Source organism: Pelodiscus sinensis, chromosome 2, assembly GCF_049634645.1.
Source record: "Pelodiscus sinensis isolate JC-2024 chromosome 2, ASM4963464v1, whole genome shotgun sequence".
NCBI classification, from domain to species: domain Eukaryota; kingdom Metazoa; phylum Chordata; order Testudines; family Trionychidae; genus Pelodiscus; species Pelodiscus sinensis.
In genome coordinates this window covers 37,946,801-37,967,748 of record NC_134712.1, presented here as the reverse complement: position 1 = coordinate 37,967,748, position 20,948 = coordinate 37,946,801, and the positions used below count along the sequence as shown (strand labels likewise).

The window sequence follows — 20,948 nt, the reverse complement described above, 5'->3', positions numbered from 1 at the left end:
GTGCCCCCTCCCCCCCAGCAGACCAGGCTTTTCTGCCCACGACGCCTGGGGTAGAGCAGCTGGGGCGCTGCTGGGTTGGTCCCGCAGCGCCGCTCCTTGGCGCTACTGGACCAACCCGGCAGCACCCCAGCTGCTCTGTCCCAGGCGTCCTGATTCAGCCGCTGCTGGTCAGTTTCAGCCCGAGGAGCGGCGCTACTGGAGCAACCCAGCAGCACCCCAGCTGCTCTGCCCCAGGCGTCCCCAAGTCAGCCGCTGCTGAAACTGACCAGCAGCTGACCACAGGAAGCCTGAGGCAGAGTTGCTCTGCCCCCGGCTTCCTGGAATCAGCCGCTGATCAGTTTCAGCAGCAGCTGACTTGGGGACGCCTGGGGTTCTTAAGTTGAATCTGTATGTAAGTCAGAACTGGCATCCAGATTCAGCTGCTGTTGAAACTGATCAGTTTCAGCAGCGGCTGAATCTGGACGCCAGTTCCGACTTACATACAGATTCAACTTAAGAACAAACCTACAGTCCCTATCTTGTACGTAACCCGGGGACTGCCTGTATTTATATATAATACATGGTTCTACTATTCACAGCTATTTTGGCTCTTAGTCTGTAACTGGTCGGCCACCCCTATCCAATAGTATGTAATAAAGTTTATCTGCTTTTACATCTCAAAATCCATATGGCTGACTTTCCAGAAAGATCATAATCTCTTCCTTAGTAAAGAGTGAAACAAAACTTCTATTGTAATGTTGATTTTTAACCTAAGACGCTTCCTCCACCCCATAACTTTGCCCAAAACTAAACCAAATTCCTTGATATTTTGCAGGCCAGATTTTACACCACATTAGAATTTTTCTAAAGAGTTTGATGCAATTCTGGGGAGTAATATGAGACACATTATGGCTCAAAACTAGAGTGCACATTGCTTCTTTGAAATTTTCTTACTTTGGGCTTGCTGTTAACACATGTGGTTTTACCTAAATTCTTCAAATGTATGTTTTAGCCAAAAATGGATGCCTTTGACTAGGTTTGGGAAAGTAGGAAATGTATTACTTAATTATTAAAAGCAGTTCATGTTTATATATAAAACACTACAGAGTTCTTCAAATTACCATCTCAGTTTCTTACGAAGTTTAGAAAACAAAGTTGTATCTGCTTCCTAAAATGAGGCATTAACCTTGGTATAGAACAAATGTCCTAAGGAGGATGTGGAATCTCCATTACTGGAGGTTTTTAAGAACATTAGACAAATGCCTATTATGGATAACATTTAAGCCACATCTACATTAGAAAATATTGCTGATGCAGGTTACATAAGCATAAAGCTGTAGTAGTTAGTATATTACTTGTGTGCATACATCAGGGGTGTCCAAACTTTTTTCAAAGAGGGCCAGATTTGATGAAGTGAACATGCGTGAGGGCCGACCATGTTGCCTGACATTCTTTGAACCATTAAAATTAAATGCAAATGAACTATTTTATGCAAAGTTTATTGCAAACGGCATGCTTTTCATTTCGTCACATGGATGACAAATCTAAACAGGTGTTAAATCACTCTGCCTTTCATATCTGAAGCCCAAACGAAAAAAAAATCCAGGAAGCTGAAATATATGTCAGGAACATTGTAAAGTACATTACATATTATTGGTAATAAAGGTTGTCCGTCAACTTTTAAGTTCAAAAAATATGAACAGGAACATAACACCAAGTATACATGTTGTGTCCAAATACATTTATAACTGATTTAGACCAACTGACTAACTGAGATTTTACAATGTATTCATCTCAATACACATGGATTCGTTGGGGGCCATAAAAGATAGATATTGCCAAATTACCTGTGGGGCCGTATTAAACCGGAACACGGGCCGCAATTGGCCCGCGGGCCGGACTTTGGACATGCCTGGCATACATACTTGCCTCCTTGTGTTGGCACTGTGTAGAAGATATTTCAGTGTGCAACCTGCCACCAGTCAGCACATTGTCTTTTAGGTACTTTTGGCAATGCATGGTGGGACAGAAACAGGGCCCATTACAGTGGTGTCTGGAATCAAGGGTCAACCTCCATAATGCACTGTTCTACATTCCATAATATTATCTCTCCCATAATTTTTGCACCTATTTTTCAATTTCCTGTATGAGATCTGTTGTCTCTGGCACAGCATGAAGCTTGCACAGCTCTGAACTATTGTTATGAGAACTTCAAGCACAGGAAGCAAAATCCCCTGGTATTTATAGAACCACAAGAAGAGGTGCAAGGAACATGGTGGTCAGTTTGCGATGGGACATTAGTGAGAACCAATTTCAAGGTTATCGGTGTCATTCACAGAGCAGCAGCAGATGGTGGAGTGCTATTTCTGGGCCTGAGAAACAAGCACTAACTGGTGGGATCGTATTGTAATATCAGTTTGCAACGACTAGCAGAAGCTGCGAAACTTTCAGACACACAAGGCTACATTCCTTGATCTGTGTGCATAAGGACACCAGACTGAGAGCTGCAGAGACAGTGAAGAAACACTGTGGAAACTTGTAACGCTGGATTGTTATCAGTCCATGGGAATTCATTCTGGAGTGGGAAAATCCCCAGTGAGGGCCTTTGTTATGCAAGTGTGCAAGGCCATTAAACATCTCTTGCTGTGCAGCACTCTGACTAGTGTTTCCTGTAAGCAGAGCGCTTGGACATCTGCCCAGGAGAGATTCAGGTGCTGCCCAGCTGATTAGCAGAGTGCTCACAGCTGGCAGCATGGGTTTCTATTTGTCGGTGCACATGTGCACATAACAAAATGTATCCCACTCATGGATGGAAAAAATTAAAGGGAATACTGGCTGTGGGCAATGTGCAGGACAAAGTGGATGTATTGGTACCAGTCAGGTTCTGGAACTGTGGTGGAGCAATAGATGTCATATATATCCCTAATTTTGCCATAGATTGCCTCACCACAGAGCACACAGAGTGAATGTGGGAGGGGGGCTGACCCCTATGCCACCCCATGCCAACCCCCAGTAATCCTCTAGGCCATCCTGAGCCTAATGGGTTCCCTGCATAGGACAATTGAGGTGGCTGCCGCAGGGCCCCTTGAAGCACAGGACCTGGGCCAGCGGTCCTGAGCTGTCCTATGCATGGAATGGCTCTGCTCCTCTGTCTCATGAAGCCACACATTGGCCACCTCAACAATAGCAAGGAAAGATTCAGCACCTGCAGGTACAGAATGCCAGCTGAATGTGCATTTGGTAGACTGAGAAAGGTGATGGTGTTGTTTACTCACCAGACTGGATCTCAGTGCAAAAAACCCCACCAATGATTCTAGCTGCCCATTGTGTCCTGCACAATACTTGTGAAGCAAAGGAGAGAAACTTGTCACAGGGATGGTGGCTATATGCTGAAGAGTTTGAATAGCCAGACACAAGGGCCATCAGATGAGCTCAGTGAGGAGCTATAGAGCTTAGTGGGCTTTCAAAGAGCACTTTAACAGTGTGTCACAGTCATTTGTTTGGATGAACCATGGTCACCCTAAAACTGCAGTTTGGGGGCCTATTACAAATAGTGCTGACACTGCGCCTGTTCATGTTGGGGGGCTTGCTGTATATTTCTGATTATTACACTGATCCTGTGAGTTGTGAGCATACAATACCGCTAATTTCATTTCCACTAAGCATTATCCACCATGTGTTGAAAGCCAAGATTAATAATTTTTTAAACAAAAGAATTTTAGTTAGAATAACAGCTCCAAAAAATCTTAAGAATTTAAAAGTAAATGCGTTTTAACTTAAAAATATTTAGGAACCTTAATAGAATATAAGAACATAAGCATGGCCATACTGGGTCAGACCAAAGGTCCATCTAGCCCAGTATCCTGTCTGCCGTCAGTGACCAATGCCAGATGCCCCGAAGGGAGGGATTGTAACAAGTAATCCTCACGTGATCCCTCCTCTGTCACCCACCTCCAGAGAAACAGAGGCTAGGAATACCATTCCTACCCATCCTGGCTAATAGCCATTGATGGACCCTAAACTCCATGAATCTAGCTAGCTCTTTTTTTAACCCTGCTGAAGTTCTAGCCTTCACCACATCCTCTGGCAAGGAGTTCCACAGGTTGACTATGTGCTGAGTGAAGAAAAACTTCCTTTTGTTTGTTTTAAATCTGCTAACTATTAATTTCATTTGGTGACTTCTAGTTCTTATATTGTGGGAATAAGTAAATCACTTTTCCTTATTTCCTTTTTCCATACCAGTCATGATTTTATAGACCTGTATCATATCCCCCCTTAGTCTCCTCTTTTCTAAGATGAAAAGTCCAAGTCTTTTTAATCTCTCTTCATATAGGACCTGTTCCAAACCCCTAATCATTTTGTTGCCATTTTCTGAACCTTTTCCAATGCCAATATATCTTTTTTGAGATGAGACGACCACATCTGTTCGCAGTATTCATGATGTGGACGTACCATGGTTTTATATAGAGGCAATAAGATATTTTCTGTCTTATTCTTTATCCCTTTTTGAATGACTCCTAACATTCTATTTGCTTTTTTGACTGCCACTGCACACTGAGTGGATGTTTTCAGAGAACTATCCACAGTGACTCCAAGATCTTTCTCTTGAGTAGTTGTAGCCAAATTAGTCCCCATCAAATTGTATGTGTAGTTGGGATTATTTTTTTCCAATGTGCATTACTTTACATTTATCAACATTGAATTTTTTCCATTTTGTTGCGCAGTCTCTTAGTTTGGTGAGATCTTTTTCAAGTTCTTCACAGTCTGCTTTGGTCTTAACTATCTTGAGCAGTTTAGTTTCATCTGCAAATTTTGCCACCTCACTCTTTACCCCTTTCTTTATATCATTTATAAATAAGTTCAATAGAATGGGTCCCAGGACAGACCCTTGGTGGACCCCACTAGTTACCTCTTTCCCAGGGGCAGATGACCATTTTGTGGGGCCCAGGGCAGCCCAATTTCGTGGGGCTCCCCTTTGCCATGGCGCATGCACAGGGCTTCTTGAAGCGCGGGGCCCGGGGCGACCGCCCCACTCGCCCTGCCCTATATCTGCCCCTGCTCTCTCCACTCGGAAAACTTACCATTTATTCCTTCCCTTTGTTTCCTGTCTTTTAACCAGTTATCAGTCCACAAAAGGACCTTCCCTCTTATCCTATGACAACTTACTTTACTTAAGAACCTTTGGTGAGGGACCTTTTCAAAGGCTTTCTGGAAATCTAAATACACTATAACCACTGGATTCCTCTTTTCCACATGTTTGTTGCCCCCCTCAAAGAGCTCTAGTAGATTAGTAAGGCATGATTTCTCATTACTGAAACCAGGTTGACTTTCCCCCAACAAATTATATTCAGCCATGTGTCTAACAATTTTATTTTTTATTATAGTTTACTATAAATAAACAAGAGGAAAAAACATTGATGTTTATTGTAGGAATGCATCCATGCGTCCTGGGTCTATCAGGCACTGTAGGTGAAATTGTGATTGACCATGGTTCCCACAGTGTGGAGTAAGAGAGGCAGATGGGCTGACCCTAAAGCCCAGTGGAATTCAGGCAAGGGGCTGCTATTTTGCAGTTCTCCATAGACTGCAATGGGAGCTTAGCCCAAAACCATTGAACATGGAGGTTCACAAGAGTCTGCAGCATCTGACTTTGCTGATGGAGGAGCCCTATTATGTCCTCATTCATTTCCCTCACCTTTTCCTGCACTTTTCTCCTGTCTGCTCCTTCCTTCTCCATCTTCTCTGCAGTATTTACCCTCCAGACCTTAAGGGTCTGGTGCAGCACTGGCTTGCTGGTTCCACTCTCTGCTCAAGACATGGTGACTGTGTCTAGACTGGCAAGTTTTTCCACAAAAAGCAGCTGCTTTTGTGGAAAAACTTGCCAGCTGTCTATACTGGCCGCTTGATTTTGCGCAAAAGCACTGACTTTCTACTGTCTGAAATCAGTGCTTCTTGTGCAAGTACTATGCTGCTCCCGTTCGGGCAAAAGTCCTTTTCCGGAAATGCTTTTGCGCAAAAGGGCCAGTGTAGACAGCTGAAAACTGTTTTGTGCAAAAAAGCCCCGATGGCGAAAATGGCGATCGGGGCTTTCTTGCGCAAAACTGCATCTAGATTGGCATGGACGCTTTTCCGCAAAAAGTGCTTTTGTGGAAAAGTGTCTGTGCCAATCTAGACGCTCTTTTCTACAAATGCTTTTAATGGAAAAACTTTTCTGTTAAAAGCATTTGCAGAAAATCATGCCAGTCTAGACGTAGCTGGTGAGTATGGCCTCCTGGGGTGAGGGAAACAAAGAGGGAGTTGCTTGGTTGCATGAAACTATTCGTATAGGGCACTGGCACCATTTTTCACAGGTGGTAGTGGTTATGGCTGATAACTCCCTTCTGAAGGTAACAAAGGCAGAGAAAGCACAACTGTTGCTGGCATTTTGAAGTCACCTGAGTATGAATGCTGCTAGACTATGTGCTCGAATGGTGCTTGCTGAAGTTATCGACACCTGGCATAGGAAAGTGTCCTACCACAGAGAAAGAAATAGGGCTGCCATCCCTAGAAGCCTTCAAGAGAGGACTATAGTGTACCTCCATGGCCTTTCAGGAGGACTCAGACATTGCTATGTACGTAAACAAAGTGCTCCACATGGCCCTTGAGGGGAATGAAAAGTAGATAGCAACTCTGCCTCTTTATTGTATTCTCACCTCTTGTAATACGAGTAAATTAATGAAAATTTGATAGCTCCTAAGTTGGCAAATTCATATACCCACTTACCTGAGGTTCCTTCCCATGCATTGGGCTCACCCATGCTCAACTGCAGGGGCTGGCTGGTCTGCTGTGGAATCAAATACTGGTCCTAGGTCACAGCACAACTGGACCTCCCCTCTCCTCCCCCAGTCACTTGTCCCCCATACTCCTTCTCCTGGCTGTTCACTGCAGGGGCCGGTGACTTGGGCTCCTCAGAGGTATCTATGATGGTATGTGAGATGGTGGTGGGGTTTCCACCAAGTATGGAACGCAGCTCTTTGTGAAAGCACCTGGTCTGTGATGTGGCTCAGTGCTCGCTACCATGGCGCCTCCTGCTGGTTAGTCTGGGATTAGCTCTTCTTTGGCTTTGGAGCGCCATCTGCTGGCCTTTTCCAATCCATTAGTTGCCTCCTGTTAGTGTCTCCACCACTGATCACATCCGGCCCCATGTCCCTTCCCCAGCAGTACTGCCCTGCAGCAGTGCCCCCACACTCTGGAGTCCTCCTCTCCCAACTCTCTGTACCCAACTTGCCTCAGTAACCCACTGCCAGACATCATATCCCCTGTCTCAGGAAAACTGCAGTCTGAAATGGCCACTCATCATTGCAAAGCGTGAGTAAACCCTGCTGCCATCTCCTGCCCTGTCTGCCTCCCTGCAGCCCTAATACCTCTCAAGCCTTGAAAGCAAGGCCTCAGCCTGGGGGATTTGTCTGGCAATAGTTGCCTACCTCTGCCTGTCCTTCCCCAGCACTGCTCTGTCTCAGGTACCCTCCCTAGCTTCCCAGGCAGCCAGGTCCTTCCTGCTCCACAGCTGAAGCAGGAAAGTGAGTGAGCCCTTCAGAAGTCCTTTTTATAGGGCCTAGCCAGGCCCTGATTGGCTCTCTCTGGCCTTCCTCTGATTGGGTCCCAGCCCCCTTCTTTACTTTGGATTGTTTTAACCCTATATGGGCCACTGCAGACCAACCATCACATCACAGGCACCAGACTGATTTTTCAGTGGCCTTATTGACCTTCTGATGTGCCTACTGTAGTTCCTTAGCTTTCGTTGTTCTCACTGCTGCTGGTCCCTGTTGTAGCCCTTTTCCCGCCTCCCTGAGCAAGCTGCTCATACATGCTGGTATTTCTGGTTCAGAGCTGTGCATGCAAAGCCTCTTCTCCCCATTGGCCCAGGAGATCCAATAGGCAAGAGTGTATCTGGAGCATATAAATGGGATGATCAGTTGAGCATTTGCACTCAGCGAAGGAGAGCAGATAAAAGAGTGCTCACCAAACTGGACAACCAGGAAAAGGCATTTCAAAAATTATAAGGATTGTAAAGGAGTGAGGGCTTCTGATATATATGACATCTGGGCAGAGGAATTAACAATTGTAGCCAGAGCAGTCAGCTGCTGGAGGACTAGTTAGGGCCAACATAGGTAATGCAGTGTCTACACTTGTATTGCATTGATCTCCGTCAGTAGTTCAGTGCTGCTCGGGAGGTCAGTGCTACTTTGCTAACAGAAAGGGGCACTTATACTGGTGGGAGACCAATTTAAGTGAAGACAAATGCACAGCTAGGTGGATGCAAAGCACTTTATGTTGACCTAACTTTGTGTGGTAAACCCAACCTCCGAGCAGGAGACTGGATTAGATGATCTATCAAGGGCCCTTCCAGTCCTACATTTCTATGATTTCTATGGTGTAGCTCCTCTGATATGGGGCCAAGCAAGCTTGCATCAAAGCAGATGCATCATGAAAGTTTCTTAAGACATATATAACACTTACATGCAGATGAAGAAACTAGCCTGTCTAGAGCAGGGGGCTGGACTTGATGACCTTCTGAGGTCTTTTCCAGCTCTATGATTCTATGATAGCCTTTCTTAGTACCTAAATACTATGAAAACCAAGAGAGAGAGGCAGTATTAATGTTTCTCTAAGGGTATATCTAGACTGGGATGCTATTTCGGGATACCAAAGGTATCCCAAAATAGATATTCCATGTCTTTTAAATTAGCCTGTTATTTTGAAATAGATTTCAAAATAACAGGCTCACTATTCCAATGTCCCTGTAACCTTCATTCCACACGGGTTTATTTCAAAATTTGGCACTGTAGACAGCACCAAATTTCGAAATAAGATTCGCAATTTGTGTAGCTCAAATTGCATATCTTATTTCGACCTATGTGTGCAATGTAGATGCACCCTAATTGTAAACTCACATATTATTTCAGACAGATACAGTAAAGTTAAGAAAATAGATTCCTCTGAAATGTCTTTCATCTTCACAAAAATTGTGTGCTTTGGTATGTGCTTTCTGAATTAAGGAAACACTTTTCATGAACTGGTATCATTTTTAACAGCAGTCTGAATTGCTGCTATTTTTATAATTTTACTAGCAGACTTACTTGGCATTGCCCAGGTCCTTCAGGGCAGGAGCTGGCAATGTGGGGGGTGCAGAAGTCAGGGCAGGGCTGTGGGGAGGTGTTAGGACAGTGCAGGAGTCTGGGGGCAGAGGTGTGTACAAGAGTGAGGGTTGGAAGATGAGGAGGGGCTCAGGGTGGGGCATCCCATCTAGTACAGGCCTTTTCTCTCCTGCTAGCCGCCTCTCAGCTACCAGGGGTCTTTTTTCTCCTCCAGCCCATGCCCCCAGCCACCCCTTCCTTTGATGCTGCGGACAAGAGCTGGAAGGGGGGAAAAGGGTTTGGGGCAGGGAAGCTACTTTCTGGTGTGCTGGAAGGCAAGGGGAGCCCCAGCCCCGCTGGCCACTTCCTTGGTGGTACAGCTGCCCTCAGAGGACGCTCTCCCCTGTAGGCTCACAGCCCCCCAGTGGCCACTCTCAGTATCTCATCTCTCCAAACAGCCCAGCCTCTCCCTTTCCATGTCATGGAAAATAGTCCCTTTCCCGGCACTTCTGGTTATCCTGGCACAACCAAATCTTGACTTTGCTTTGAGTTAGGAGATGAGGAAGCGGCATCCCAAATTTGGTGGTCCTAGCTCTTGCTGTTCAGGAGGAGTTCTTGAACAAACGGAATCGCAGACAGATGCACAAATCTCTAACCTATAGATATAGAATTGTGACCTTATTCAGGACTTTACAGAGCAGGTGTTCCTTGATCAACATAGAAGCAAAGGGTCCAATCCTGCAAACATTTCCAAGAATAATGTTTATTACGAGGAGCACAATTGTGAATTATGGACATGATAATGTCCCTACTAATGTCAATGGGATTCCTTTCAGTGACTTCAATGGGCTTTGGATCAGCCTTTAAGTTTGATAGTATTTCAGAAGGGAGCTCTCATTCCCAAACTCTGTACTTCATGGTTCATGTTAACGACTTGTAAAATAAACCAATCCATCAACTTTTATACTCCCTCTTTTCTAAGCTGAACCGTTTGTCACTGCAGAGTAGTACCAGGTACTCCTTCTCCCCAAAGTGTTGATGCTACTTCTGATGGCTGGAGAAGAAAGAATACAGGAATCAAAGCAAAGTCTTGCACATTTTTACCAATAGACCACAACATCTGCTGCTTCCCACAGTTTTATTAACTGTCTGTCTGTCACATAAAGTTTAGTTCCATTTAAGAAGCATGACATTCTCTAAACTGTTTTGGTTCAGTAATCAGCATATACTTAGCTTGTATTCTTTAACCTCTCTCCCCACAGGGATAAGCGTCTGTGCTTTGGGTAAACATGGCTGTGAACAGGAATGTGTTAACACAGAAGACTCTTTTGTGTGCAGATGTCATAGTGGATACACCCTAAATCATGATGGCAAAACGTGCAGAAGTGAGTATTTCACACAAACTGCAGCAATTAGTTATTGCATTGGGCTGAGTTTAGAAAAGAATGAAAGAACTCTCCAGGGGCCCTTTTGGGATATTTTGGAGCTATGTACACTGTGGTAACTGTACAGTCCAACAAGAGCCAGCTCTAGTGAGGTAATGTTGGTAGGATGCCTGCATATATCCACTCAGTGGAGAACAAGTTTATCATCTTGTAAAGTTCTAATAACAGGAATTATTTATTTAGAAGGGGAGCCTGACATTTTAAATGGTTTGTTACAAATGCATCCAAAACTAGCTGCTATTTAGGCAGTTATACACCTAATACTCATGATTTTTCCCCTTGAAGGCTGGTTGGGGTTTTTTTTTTCCCCTTCTGAAGCCTATCTGATATAAATACATCTTTTGCTATATAGGAATGGAAATACTGCTAGACAAATGATGTTCTAACAAAAATCATGCCAACCCTAGATGTCAAAATATATTATTTTCCCCAGAACCATTTTGTGTCTTTAAAGCAACACTTTAAAAATGCAGAGAGCAGCAATTTTTCTTAATGTACCTATGCCATTTGGAAAAAATACCCAAAGAAATTGTATATATAAGAAAGTTATTATGTTCAGTGAGGAAAGGAAAATATTGATGGATTTGTAGCATACAGGAAAACTTTGATACACTGTAATGTAAGTAAATTAGACAACTTGGTTTGATTTTTCAGATGGCCCAGTGCTTGGCACTTTCTGAAAGGCATAGCCCCTTTGAGGTGTCACAAATAGGGCACTCCATGACTGAGGCATCCCAAGTCACTAGTCACTTTTGAAAATCTTGGCCCTTTTCTCGTTTTATTTGTATGGGTTTTATTTTTGCAGATTTAGGTATCATAATATGAGTGTTGACTTAAATGTATAGTTACTGTAGTTCCAGAAGCCTGCTAATAGGCAGATTTCTGATTGCATTGTTACTTGAAAGAACATATGGAAAGATTTAGTGTGAGAAACTAGAGGGGTTATATTTTGAAATTGATATTAATAATACATATTACAATGGGCATTTGTATTTGTAACAGATGATGTGATCTGAGGACATAATTTGCCAAATTGGATACTAGTTTGTTTATTTTAGTTGTTTCACATCTCTCTTGTATAACTTCCCTAAACACAGCTCCACTTATGATGATGTAAACTTATGGAAAAAAGGAGAATGTGCCAACTGGAACTTCTTGTAACTAGTGAAAACTTCAATCTCAACTTCACTTGTTCAATCCAACAGTATTTGTGACCATGTATGATATTAAATCTGGACAGATTCCTGTAAATGTATTATATATAATTTTAAAACCAATCTTACACAGTTCAGGAGGCCTCTTTCATCTTAGCAAATGGCTGTGGATATGTGTGATAAACCAGTAAATTTCTGCATCTGTAAATGTAGAATTGACACATAATAGATGACATTTATCTCAGGTCACATTGACTTCAGTCAAGTTGAGTTGGGTGAATTTGACCCAGATGACTAAGAATAGTGAAGCATGTCCACTCTAAAAAGTTCAGGGGAGGAGCTTGTTATAAATTTTTTTTAAGTTTTTTGCTCCCTAAAAGTGCTCTGTACTTTTACTGAATTGGCAGCTACACTACATATTCCCATAAACACATATTTTGCTTTATGAACTATCATTGATATTTCTCAATTTCCCCTTGTTATGAGATATAATGCAGAATTCACATATATTTTGGGGAAGGGAGAGTTAGAGACCATTTCCATCACAAATACAGAATCAATAAAATGCAAAGTGGTTACATTAAGTTCCCTATACTCTCAGTTTTTAAGTGTCCCATATTTTGGCTTTAGCAGGTAGAACCTAGCAGCAAAATAATATTTTTAGATTATTTTTGTCAGTTTCAAAATGTATTCATAATCCTCTCATTTTTGTGGAATAAGTTGAAACTCATAAATGATTAACATTCACATTTACTGTCTGATAAAAACATGTGGTGAACAAAGAAGGGATTTCTATGTGTGAAAAAGAGAGTGTGGCTTTGTGTTACTAAAGGCATAACACTATTAGGATTCCTTGATTCTCTATTCCCAATCCTGTGAGATTGTGGGCAAGATCTGTGCCTTACATTTGTTGCCTGTAACATAGGGATGATAGAATCTACCTCCCTGAGTTGTAACAAGTGTAAATTAATTCATGTTTTTCAAATGGATCTTTAAATGGAATAGCTATGTAAGTGCAAATGTTTATGATTTTTTTTCTTAATAACCATATGTACACAAATTCAGCAGCACAGAGAGCAGGTCTGCACTCTACGTACAAGTCAATCTAAGCTATGCAATTTGAGTTACGTTAGCAGTTAACTCAAACTGATATACCAGTAGCTTAGATAGTTACTGCTCGTGCTGGGTCAACAGGACAACTCTCCCATCAACTCCCATTACTCTTGTTCCAGGGGAGTACTGGAGTTGGCAAGAGAGTGATTGGCAGTCAATTTAGTGAGTTTTCACTAGACCTGCTAAATCGATCAATCGCTACAGCATCAATCCACCCGGTAGTGGAGGCAAGCCCTTAGCTCCATTTCATGGTGTTGGTCTTTAAATCTCTAATGTGTCTTATTAATTCCTAACATGAATCATTAGGAGTGGATCACTGTGCTGAGAGCAGCCATGGCTGTGAGCAGATGTGCCTGAACATAGGTGACTCATATGTTTGTCAGTGTTCTGAAGGATTCGTCATTAATGAAGACCTAAAAACCTGCACGCGTAAGTCTTTTGATAATTTCTTTGATCAAAATAAAGAAGACAGATCATGAGCTTCTGTTCACCCTACCTCCTAACACAAGAACAAGGAACTTTAAATAAAATTAAATAGGTGGAACATTCAAAAATCATTTAAAAAACCATTTTTTCATACAATAAATAATTAAACTGTGACTCTGTCTGCCACTGGTAGTCATTGAGGACAAGAACTTTACAAGAGTCAAATTATTCAGAGTTATCATAATTAACAATGATAAAATGGTTTGGAAGGGATATCAAGCCTCATGTTGTAGAGTTTATACTAATCTCTAACCTTTATAGACCAGGATGAGACCTCATGTGAAGGACAGATTAGCCCACATCCATCTACGCAGGATTCTTACATCTTTCTTTGAATGTACAAATCCCTCCAGAGAAAATCCATCATCACTCTCCATTAAATACATATCTACAGAATATCTTACAACAAAGACAATATCCCCGTTTGCAGGCAGCAGCTTAGTTTCCATCTTCAGGCTGCAGTTCTAAAATCTCATTGGTGGGGAAAGGCCTCTGTCTCATTTACCATTCACTCAGGATCTCTGGCTGCCTATTCTTCTAGCCTGCTGGCAGGGAGGAAGATGTTAGTGGGTATTCTTATCCTCTCCTCTTTGCTGTTGGTAAGGGATCTATTGTAGATATATTATTCTAAAGCCAGACAGCTCATTGTCCCTCTTCACAAACTTTGTGCTGCTGCTTTTTTCGTCTTCTACCCCTCTTGTATGTCTGGACACAGGCACAAATCATTGGACCCTATGCTCTGAAAGCCCTGTGCATGGGTGAACACACTCTGTGTGTTTTATTATTTATTCAGGAGCATCATTAGAACTGTCACTAATGCAGCTTTTATAGGAACCAGAATACATCAGAAATTAAATTTGCCCTAGCAATGTTTCTATTCTTAACATAGCTAATAGGTGTTAAGATTCACTTTAATGGGGTAAATTGCTGGCTCCAGTGGAAAAATCAGCAGAAGGGGCCAATAATAAAGGAAAATGTAGTGCATTTTGCCTTTCTATTTCTTCCTGGAATTATCCAAGCTGGCCAGAGAGGTTTGGCAGCCCTCACCAAAGATCTTGGCAGACACTATATAGGCCTGTCTCTCTTCCCACCCCTACCACTCCCCAGGCATGTTGATTGCAGCTTCTGAATCTGCTGCTTTCCTTGCCATTGGGTAACCGTTTCAGCAAGAGTGAAACGGCCATTGGCAAGGTCCTCCTGGAACTGCACAGATGAAGCCATAGGGAGATTCCAGGGAAAGATAATGCAAATCAGAGGATGGAAACACCTTTGATTCCCCCTCTCCTGCCCCCTCAAGTCCACAGAGACCCAGCCAGCCAACCACCCCTCCAGAAGAGGGGTAACTAATGCTATCAGAACAGAACTCCTGCCTTCTGGGCAGAAAGAGATGAGGGATGGATCCATTGCTTCTAGTGAACCAATGGATATAGGGAAGCAGCTGTTGTTTTAAGAGTTTTGTTGATTTTCCAATGGAAAGTCCTGTTTCCTCCATAGTTCAAAAGATGTTTTTAAACTCTGATAATTTAGTTTTCTCTGGGTGTTGCTTGGATTCCTATCAGAAGAATTAAAACTACTTAGTGACTCCTGGACTGTTCTGGGCACTGAATTTAATCTTCCTTGAGTATTTCCTCTACTTGCCAATTTGCCCCTCTCTGCACATCTACTTTGTTCTGCTCCTGAGCCACAGCTGACCCAGTAAAAACAAAAGTACATGGGCAATCTTTTTAGATTATCGTAAAAGATTTCTGGGTCTTTTGGATAACTGTTAAATGAGCAGCTGAATAGATGTGTTTAATATATGCCACTTGTGTATAAAAGCACTTGGGAATCAAAACATTGCTGTCATATATACAGGCAAGAATATCTCTTGGCACCTGAGGGAAGACTCTACTGATAAATTGGCTTCTGCTCTGTTATCTAGCAACAATAGCAAATGGGATTCCAGATGCAGCCGAGATCATGCACAGCTGAGCTGAATGCGGATTATTGAACTCTCAGAGAGCAGCACCCTGTCTCATATTAAAGAAAAGAAAATCCTTAGACAACTCAAGATGACAAATGTAACTGAATTGAAAAGATTTGTGGCAATTATTGTGCAGCAGGCCCATCAATGGAGGGGACAAAGAGGGAAACCACCATTGCTATTGCGGCAGCAGTGGCGGCTGGAGCCCGCAGCCCTTTAAATCACCACTGAAGTTCCAAATGGCGCACTCTGGGCAGCTGTTAGGGCTGCCTGGGAAGGTGGGGGTACAATATGCTCAAAGGAGTACGGGGGGCAGGGGGCACAGCCGTACAGGAAGCATTGAGGGGCGGCTGCCTTAGCCCTTCCTCTTCCACCTGAGGCCTTGCCCCTTCCAGGAGCATGGAGCTGGCCCCCCACACACATCTTGCCCGGGGCCCAGAGAAGCTGTTGGCTATTCCATTGTTCAGCATGAAAGCTCACGGGATCTAATCCAAAATCCACTGGAGTCTATGGGATCAGGTGAACTCTGAGTGCTGGGACTGACCCACTCACATTTTCACATCAAATATGTATGCAGAATCATCCATAAAAATGGATGTTTAGAAGCAAACCTCTGTTGTATTGATAGCTTGAGATGTTTACTGTGTATTACGTGATGTCATTCGCAAAGTATCTGTACAATTTGTTCAAAAAGCTCTGAAATATCTGGACCTTTTCTGAGCAATTTACGAACAGAAAGGTAGCTTTTTTCACTTCTCTCCACAGGAACCACTGTAAATCATACCTAAAGACTCCTTTGTTGTTGCTTAAAGCTCTATGTTTTTTTCCGATAATGAACTGAGTTAGTGTTCAAACAATAGAGTATTTGCTTGTTTGTATGCCATGCAGTTGTTGTAGAGACAACTAACTGCTAATTCATTAATTTTTTATTTATTTTTATAACTTCCATCCTCTTTACTGGTCTTGCAGGAGTGGACTATTGTGCACTGAGTGACCCTGGTTGTGAACATTTATGTGTAAACAGTGAAAAATCTTATATTTGTCAATGCTTTGAAGGATACGAACTTCGCGATGATAGGAAAACTTGTAAATGTAAGTTTTTATCAGACCAAATGACATGGCACCATAGTGTTTGTTGCCTTCAGCTTTATAAAACCAATTTGTGCAATAAAAATGAAGTTGCCTAGAGCAGAGAGTGGAGAGTGAATTTCAGGGCAAACTGCCTCTGTCAGGACTTTGACACCTGCAAGGGGAAGACCACTGTGAGCTAGCCAGTCACAAAGCAGAAGCTGTAGCTGCTGGAGAGAGAGAACAGCAACAGAGTGTGCAGCAAGAGCATGCCGTACTTGGAAGGAGCTAGTCCCCTTAGTGATCCATAGGTGCTGGAAGCCACATATGCAGGATTTACAGTTTGACTCAATGACTCTCAGCACCCCCACTGTACAAACTGTTCCAGCCCCGTGGAATGGCCAGGGGTCCTAATACAGGCCCGTATGCAGGAATTTCTGTAGGGAGGTGCTTTTTTATAAATGTGGATGCAAGGGTGTGAGCATACCTCCTCCCCCCGAAGGTCCCCTGAGTAAGCGAGCTCCGGCTGGTCGGCTGAGGGAAATCAGGAGCAGCATACTGCCCGAGCCTCCCATTCCCATGCTCCCGTCAGGCCGGGGAAGGCTGGGGTTGATTTCTTCAGCCCTGCCCACAAGGCCTGTCTGTCTGATGGGACTCAGGGCCAAGCAGAGTCAAACAAGGTACCTGAGAAATGAGCCTTTTCACAAGGTGTGGAGCAGCCAGAAGCACAATAACCTGGAGTGTGAGAAGCAGCCTGTTGTGTATTGGATTGTAGATATAGATCTTGTTGTTATAGTAACTGAGTTAGGTCACTAGGCTCAGCCCAGCTGGTTTGGGCTAGTTCTGTGCTATGCAATAAAATGGACACTTGCAACTACTCAAGCTCTCTGTGTTTCCACTGATTTCATCCCATACTGTGGAACTCCACACGACATAACACAGCCTTATTGCTGGATGCATGAGCCCTGGAGCATTAACTCCAAGGGCCTGGGGAAATCAGCCCCAGCTTTCGCTGGGCCAGCTGAAGCAAGCCGCTCCTGCCTTCCCCTGGGCAGCTGGAGCACCCTTACTTGAGGGACCATAGAGAGGTGTGCTCACACCCTTTGCACGCCCTTGTGAACAGGTCTGATTCATCAGTTCAAATTGCTAATTGGAAATCTGCCTGTATTTGAAGCCACATTCAGAAGCTCTTCTCGAGCTTTAACCCTGCTGTGCTCTGGAGAACCATGTCTATCCCATGCTGGTAACTGAGGGGCTTCCTCAAGCCTTCGTAAGAAGGGGAAGTATGACTTGCAGTTACCTCACAGAAGCAAGTTGGCTGAGGTACTGTCTTGTATAAATTGTATTGGACCAATCTGAGTTGGTGAGAGAGACAAGTTTTCAAGCTACACAGAGCTCTTCTTCAGGTTTGGGAGAGACACTCAGAGTCAGTGTCACTGTCAAATAGAAGATGGAACAGATGGCGTAGCATAGTTAACACATTCAAAGGACCACTTACGAAGAAGTGGCCCCTTTACAACGCCTCAGTCATGGACTAGTTAAGGGGGCCACAGATTGTTGTAATGAGTCTTAAATCCAGTGTGTCTCTTAAATTCATACCTTTGCTAGATGCTACAAAATAGGAACTGAAGTTCCCAGGCTCATTTTTTTGAAGCTGTTGTGCAGGTTTCCTCTGAGGGTGAGGCCTATGGGATCAGACAGAGTGATGGATTTGTGAAAAGTATAGTACAGGCATGTCAAACTGGCGTTTGGAGGGCTGCATATGGCCCGATCAAAATTTTTTGCGGCCCGTCAGAACATTTTTCTGAAAGAATGAAGTGCGGCCCACTGGCCAATCGGAGCACATGGCCAAGTGCTTGCTCACGGCTGGCCGAGCCACTCTGCACACATGCTCACAGCCGGCTGGGTGCTCTGCACTGGGCACTCCAGCAGGCACTCACAGCTGGCCGCTGTGCTCACGCCGCCCCAGCACCTCAGGTGGCAAAGTTGACTCTGGGATCCAGGTATTAGGTTGGGGGGGCGGCTGGGAGAGCCTGGCTCTGGGGGAGCGGGGAGGCATTAGGTTGGGGGGGCGCTAGCTGTGGGGGTGGGAGGAGGCATTAGATTGCGGAGCTGGGAGAACTTGGCTCTGGGGGAGGGAGAGAGGCATTAGGTGGGGGGCTGGATCTGGGGGAGCGGAGGAGAATTGGGTTAGAACGGGGGTATGGGAGTGTCTGGCTCTGGGGGAGAGGAAGGGGTTATTTTGTTAATATTTTGTTTTTTATTTATTTATTCCCAAATAAAATCACAAAATGCATATTAATTTTATATCAATAAATATGTCAGTTTTTTGCAATTGCATGAATTATATCTTTATGCAAAATCTCAAACTTAACAAACTATCTGAAATTTTCATAGAAGCCTGGTCTATACTTGTTTTTATTTTAACAAAACAAGTTATGTATCATATACAAAATTTAAAAGTACCTTACATTTATATTTAAATTTAAAATTATGTAAAATTAATTTTAAAATGGTTTAATATGTACAAATAATTTTACACATCAAATTATTGTAATATTATAAAATATACCTAAAACATAATCTATAATAATAAATAACTATTTTTGACAAAGTACATTTTTTTTTGGTGGCCCTAGGGCCACGTGTCCTTCTGCCTGGCACCTAAAATGCTGTTTTTTTGTTTTGTTTTTGTTTTTTTGCTCAACAGACCATCTGGGAACCCTAGGTGGCCCTGAAAGCTATTGGTTTTCGTTTGTGTGGCCCCCAGTTGGCTTTGAGTTTGACATGCCTGGTGTAGTAGCTCCAGAGGCATTTCCAAACCTGCTCAGACCCTCTTGCCCCCCTCTGAGCAAGCTACAACAGAATCAGGCACCACCCAAAGGGATGGTCTCCTTACTTCCTTTGGGACTAGAATGTGGGACTGAGGTGACAGCAGTGAAGAGGGGTAATCAACAAACAGAGAGAGAGAAAGGGATGGAAAATGAGTATAACAAAGATATTTAGTGCGTGCCTGGATAGCTTTTAATTTTTGTTTTGCTTTAATCTAAAGTATAACTAAATTAAATAAAATAGCAGCAGCTCTCACTGCCTACCCATCATAAGCTGACAATTTCCTTTGGGCATCACAGCATGTAATACCATAGATCATGTTACACACACCTTAAACCCTGTGTAGACTAAGCTATTGTAACCCTATTTAATTACAAAAAGTCAAATATCTGTTTGACCACAGAGGGGAGTGGGCTTGAACAGGATTTTGCTTGTAGATAATAAGATGATAATAGAAATACCTTATCTTCATAGAAAAAGCTGGATTTGAAAAGTGAATAACTTGACTGTTCAAAATCTGTTCGCTCCTTAGAGGTGTGACCCAGAGCTGCATTTTTAAATGTATTTAGATTCTCACCTAGTGGGATTTTCAAAGCACCCGCACCTAGCTCCACAATGCCATTTAAGCATCTAACTCCCCTTGGTTTCAGTGAGAGTTGGACACCTAGATCCAGTGGGATTAGGAAAATCCCTCTGGAGTCTACCTGCATCTTTAGGCAACTAAACACCATTGAAATTCGACCCCTGGTTACCATATTTTGCTTTCTGAGGCCCCTCTCCTTCCAAAAAATAGACCGTGGATGAGAAGAGGAGAAGGGAAAAGTACTTGTTTGATTAACAACAAAAGATGAAAGAATAAGAGGTTATTGGGAATGTATTGCTGGATTACATTAAACCAACATACGCAAGAATATAAACTGCAGGGCTCTTTCACTGCGTAACTAAGATCTTTTAATATTTGCATTTATAAAAATTTTAGTAAGCAAACTTTATTTTCTGTCTAAATTATTCTCTGGTAAAAATGTCTGCAAATCAGTCAGCCATAGTTGTGAACATGTTTGTGTTAATATGGACAATTCATACATCTGCAAGTGCCGTGAGGGATTTGCATTGCGGGAAGATGGGAAAACATGCAGAAGTAAATAACCTTATTTTTGCCATATAACAGGCAAAGAAAGAAAGAAAAAGAATGAATGAATTTCACTGCTCTTTCATTGAAAGAATGTCCTTATAATATTTGCATTTATGAAAATGTTTTAATTAGTAAACTGCATTAAATATCTGAACTGTCCTCAGATAAAGATCTCTGCAAATCCGCTGATCATGGTTGTGAACATGTTTGTGTAAATATGGACAATTCATACATCTGCAAGTGCCGTGAGGGATTTGCATTGCGGGAAGATGGGAAAACATGCAGAAGTAAGTAACCTTACTTTTGCCGTACTTGTATGTGCAGCAGGCAAAGAAAGAACTTCACTGCTCTTTTATGGAAAGAATATCCTTATAAGATTTTCATTTATAAGAATATTTTCATTAGTAAACTGCATTAAATATCTATGCTGTTCTCAGATAAAGACCTCTGCAAATCAGTCAGCCATGGTTGTGAACATGTTTGTGTTAATATGGATAATTCATACATCTGCAAGTGCCGCAAGGGATTCGCACTTGCGGAAGATAGGAAAACGTGCAGAAGTAAGTCACCTTAATTTTGCCTTACTTGTGTGTAAGAAAGAAAGAAAGAAAGACCTTATAGTATTTGAATTTATGAAAATGTTTTAATTAGTAAACTGCA

At 42.8% G+C, this 20,948-nt stretch overlaps 1 protein-coding gene and 1 long non-coding RNA gene across 7 annotated transcripts in view; one reads left to right on the top strand and one right to left on the bottom strand.

The window, feature by feature from the left end:
• Positions 1-20,948, top strand: part of MATN2 (matrilin 2) — a 108,311-nt gene that overhangs the window by 56,832 nt on the left and 30,531 nt on the right. For all 6 annotated transcript variants that reach the window (XM_075920331.1, XM_075920332.1, XM_075920328.1 and 3 more), the window contains 5 exons: positions 10,358-10,480; positions 13,114-13,236; positions 16,226-16,348; positions 20,453-20,575; positions 20,726-20,848. In XM_075920331.1, coding sequence (XP_075776446.1) covers positions 10,358-10,480; positions 13,114-13,236; positions 16,226-16,348; positions 20,453-20,575; positions 20,726-20,848 — 615 coding nt within the window. The remainder of the gene's footprint in view (positions 1-10,357; positions 10,481-13,113; positions 13,237-16,225; positions 16,349-20,452; positions 20,576-20,725; positions 20,849-20,948) is intronic.
• Positions 9,839-12,190, bottom strand: LOC142826987 (uncharacterized). The gene is made up of 2 exons (XR_012901303.1): positions 11,824-12,190; positions 9,839-10,149 (listed from the first exon to the last, which is right to left on the bottom strand). It is a non-coding gene; the product is annotated as an uncharacterized LOC142826987 (long non-coding RNA).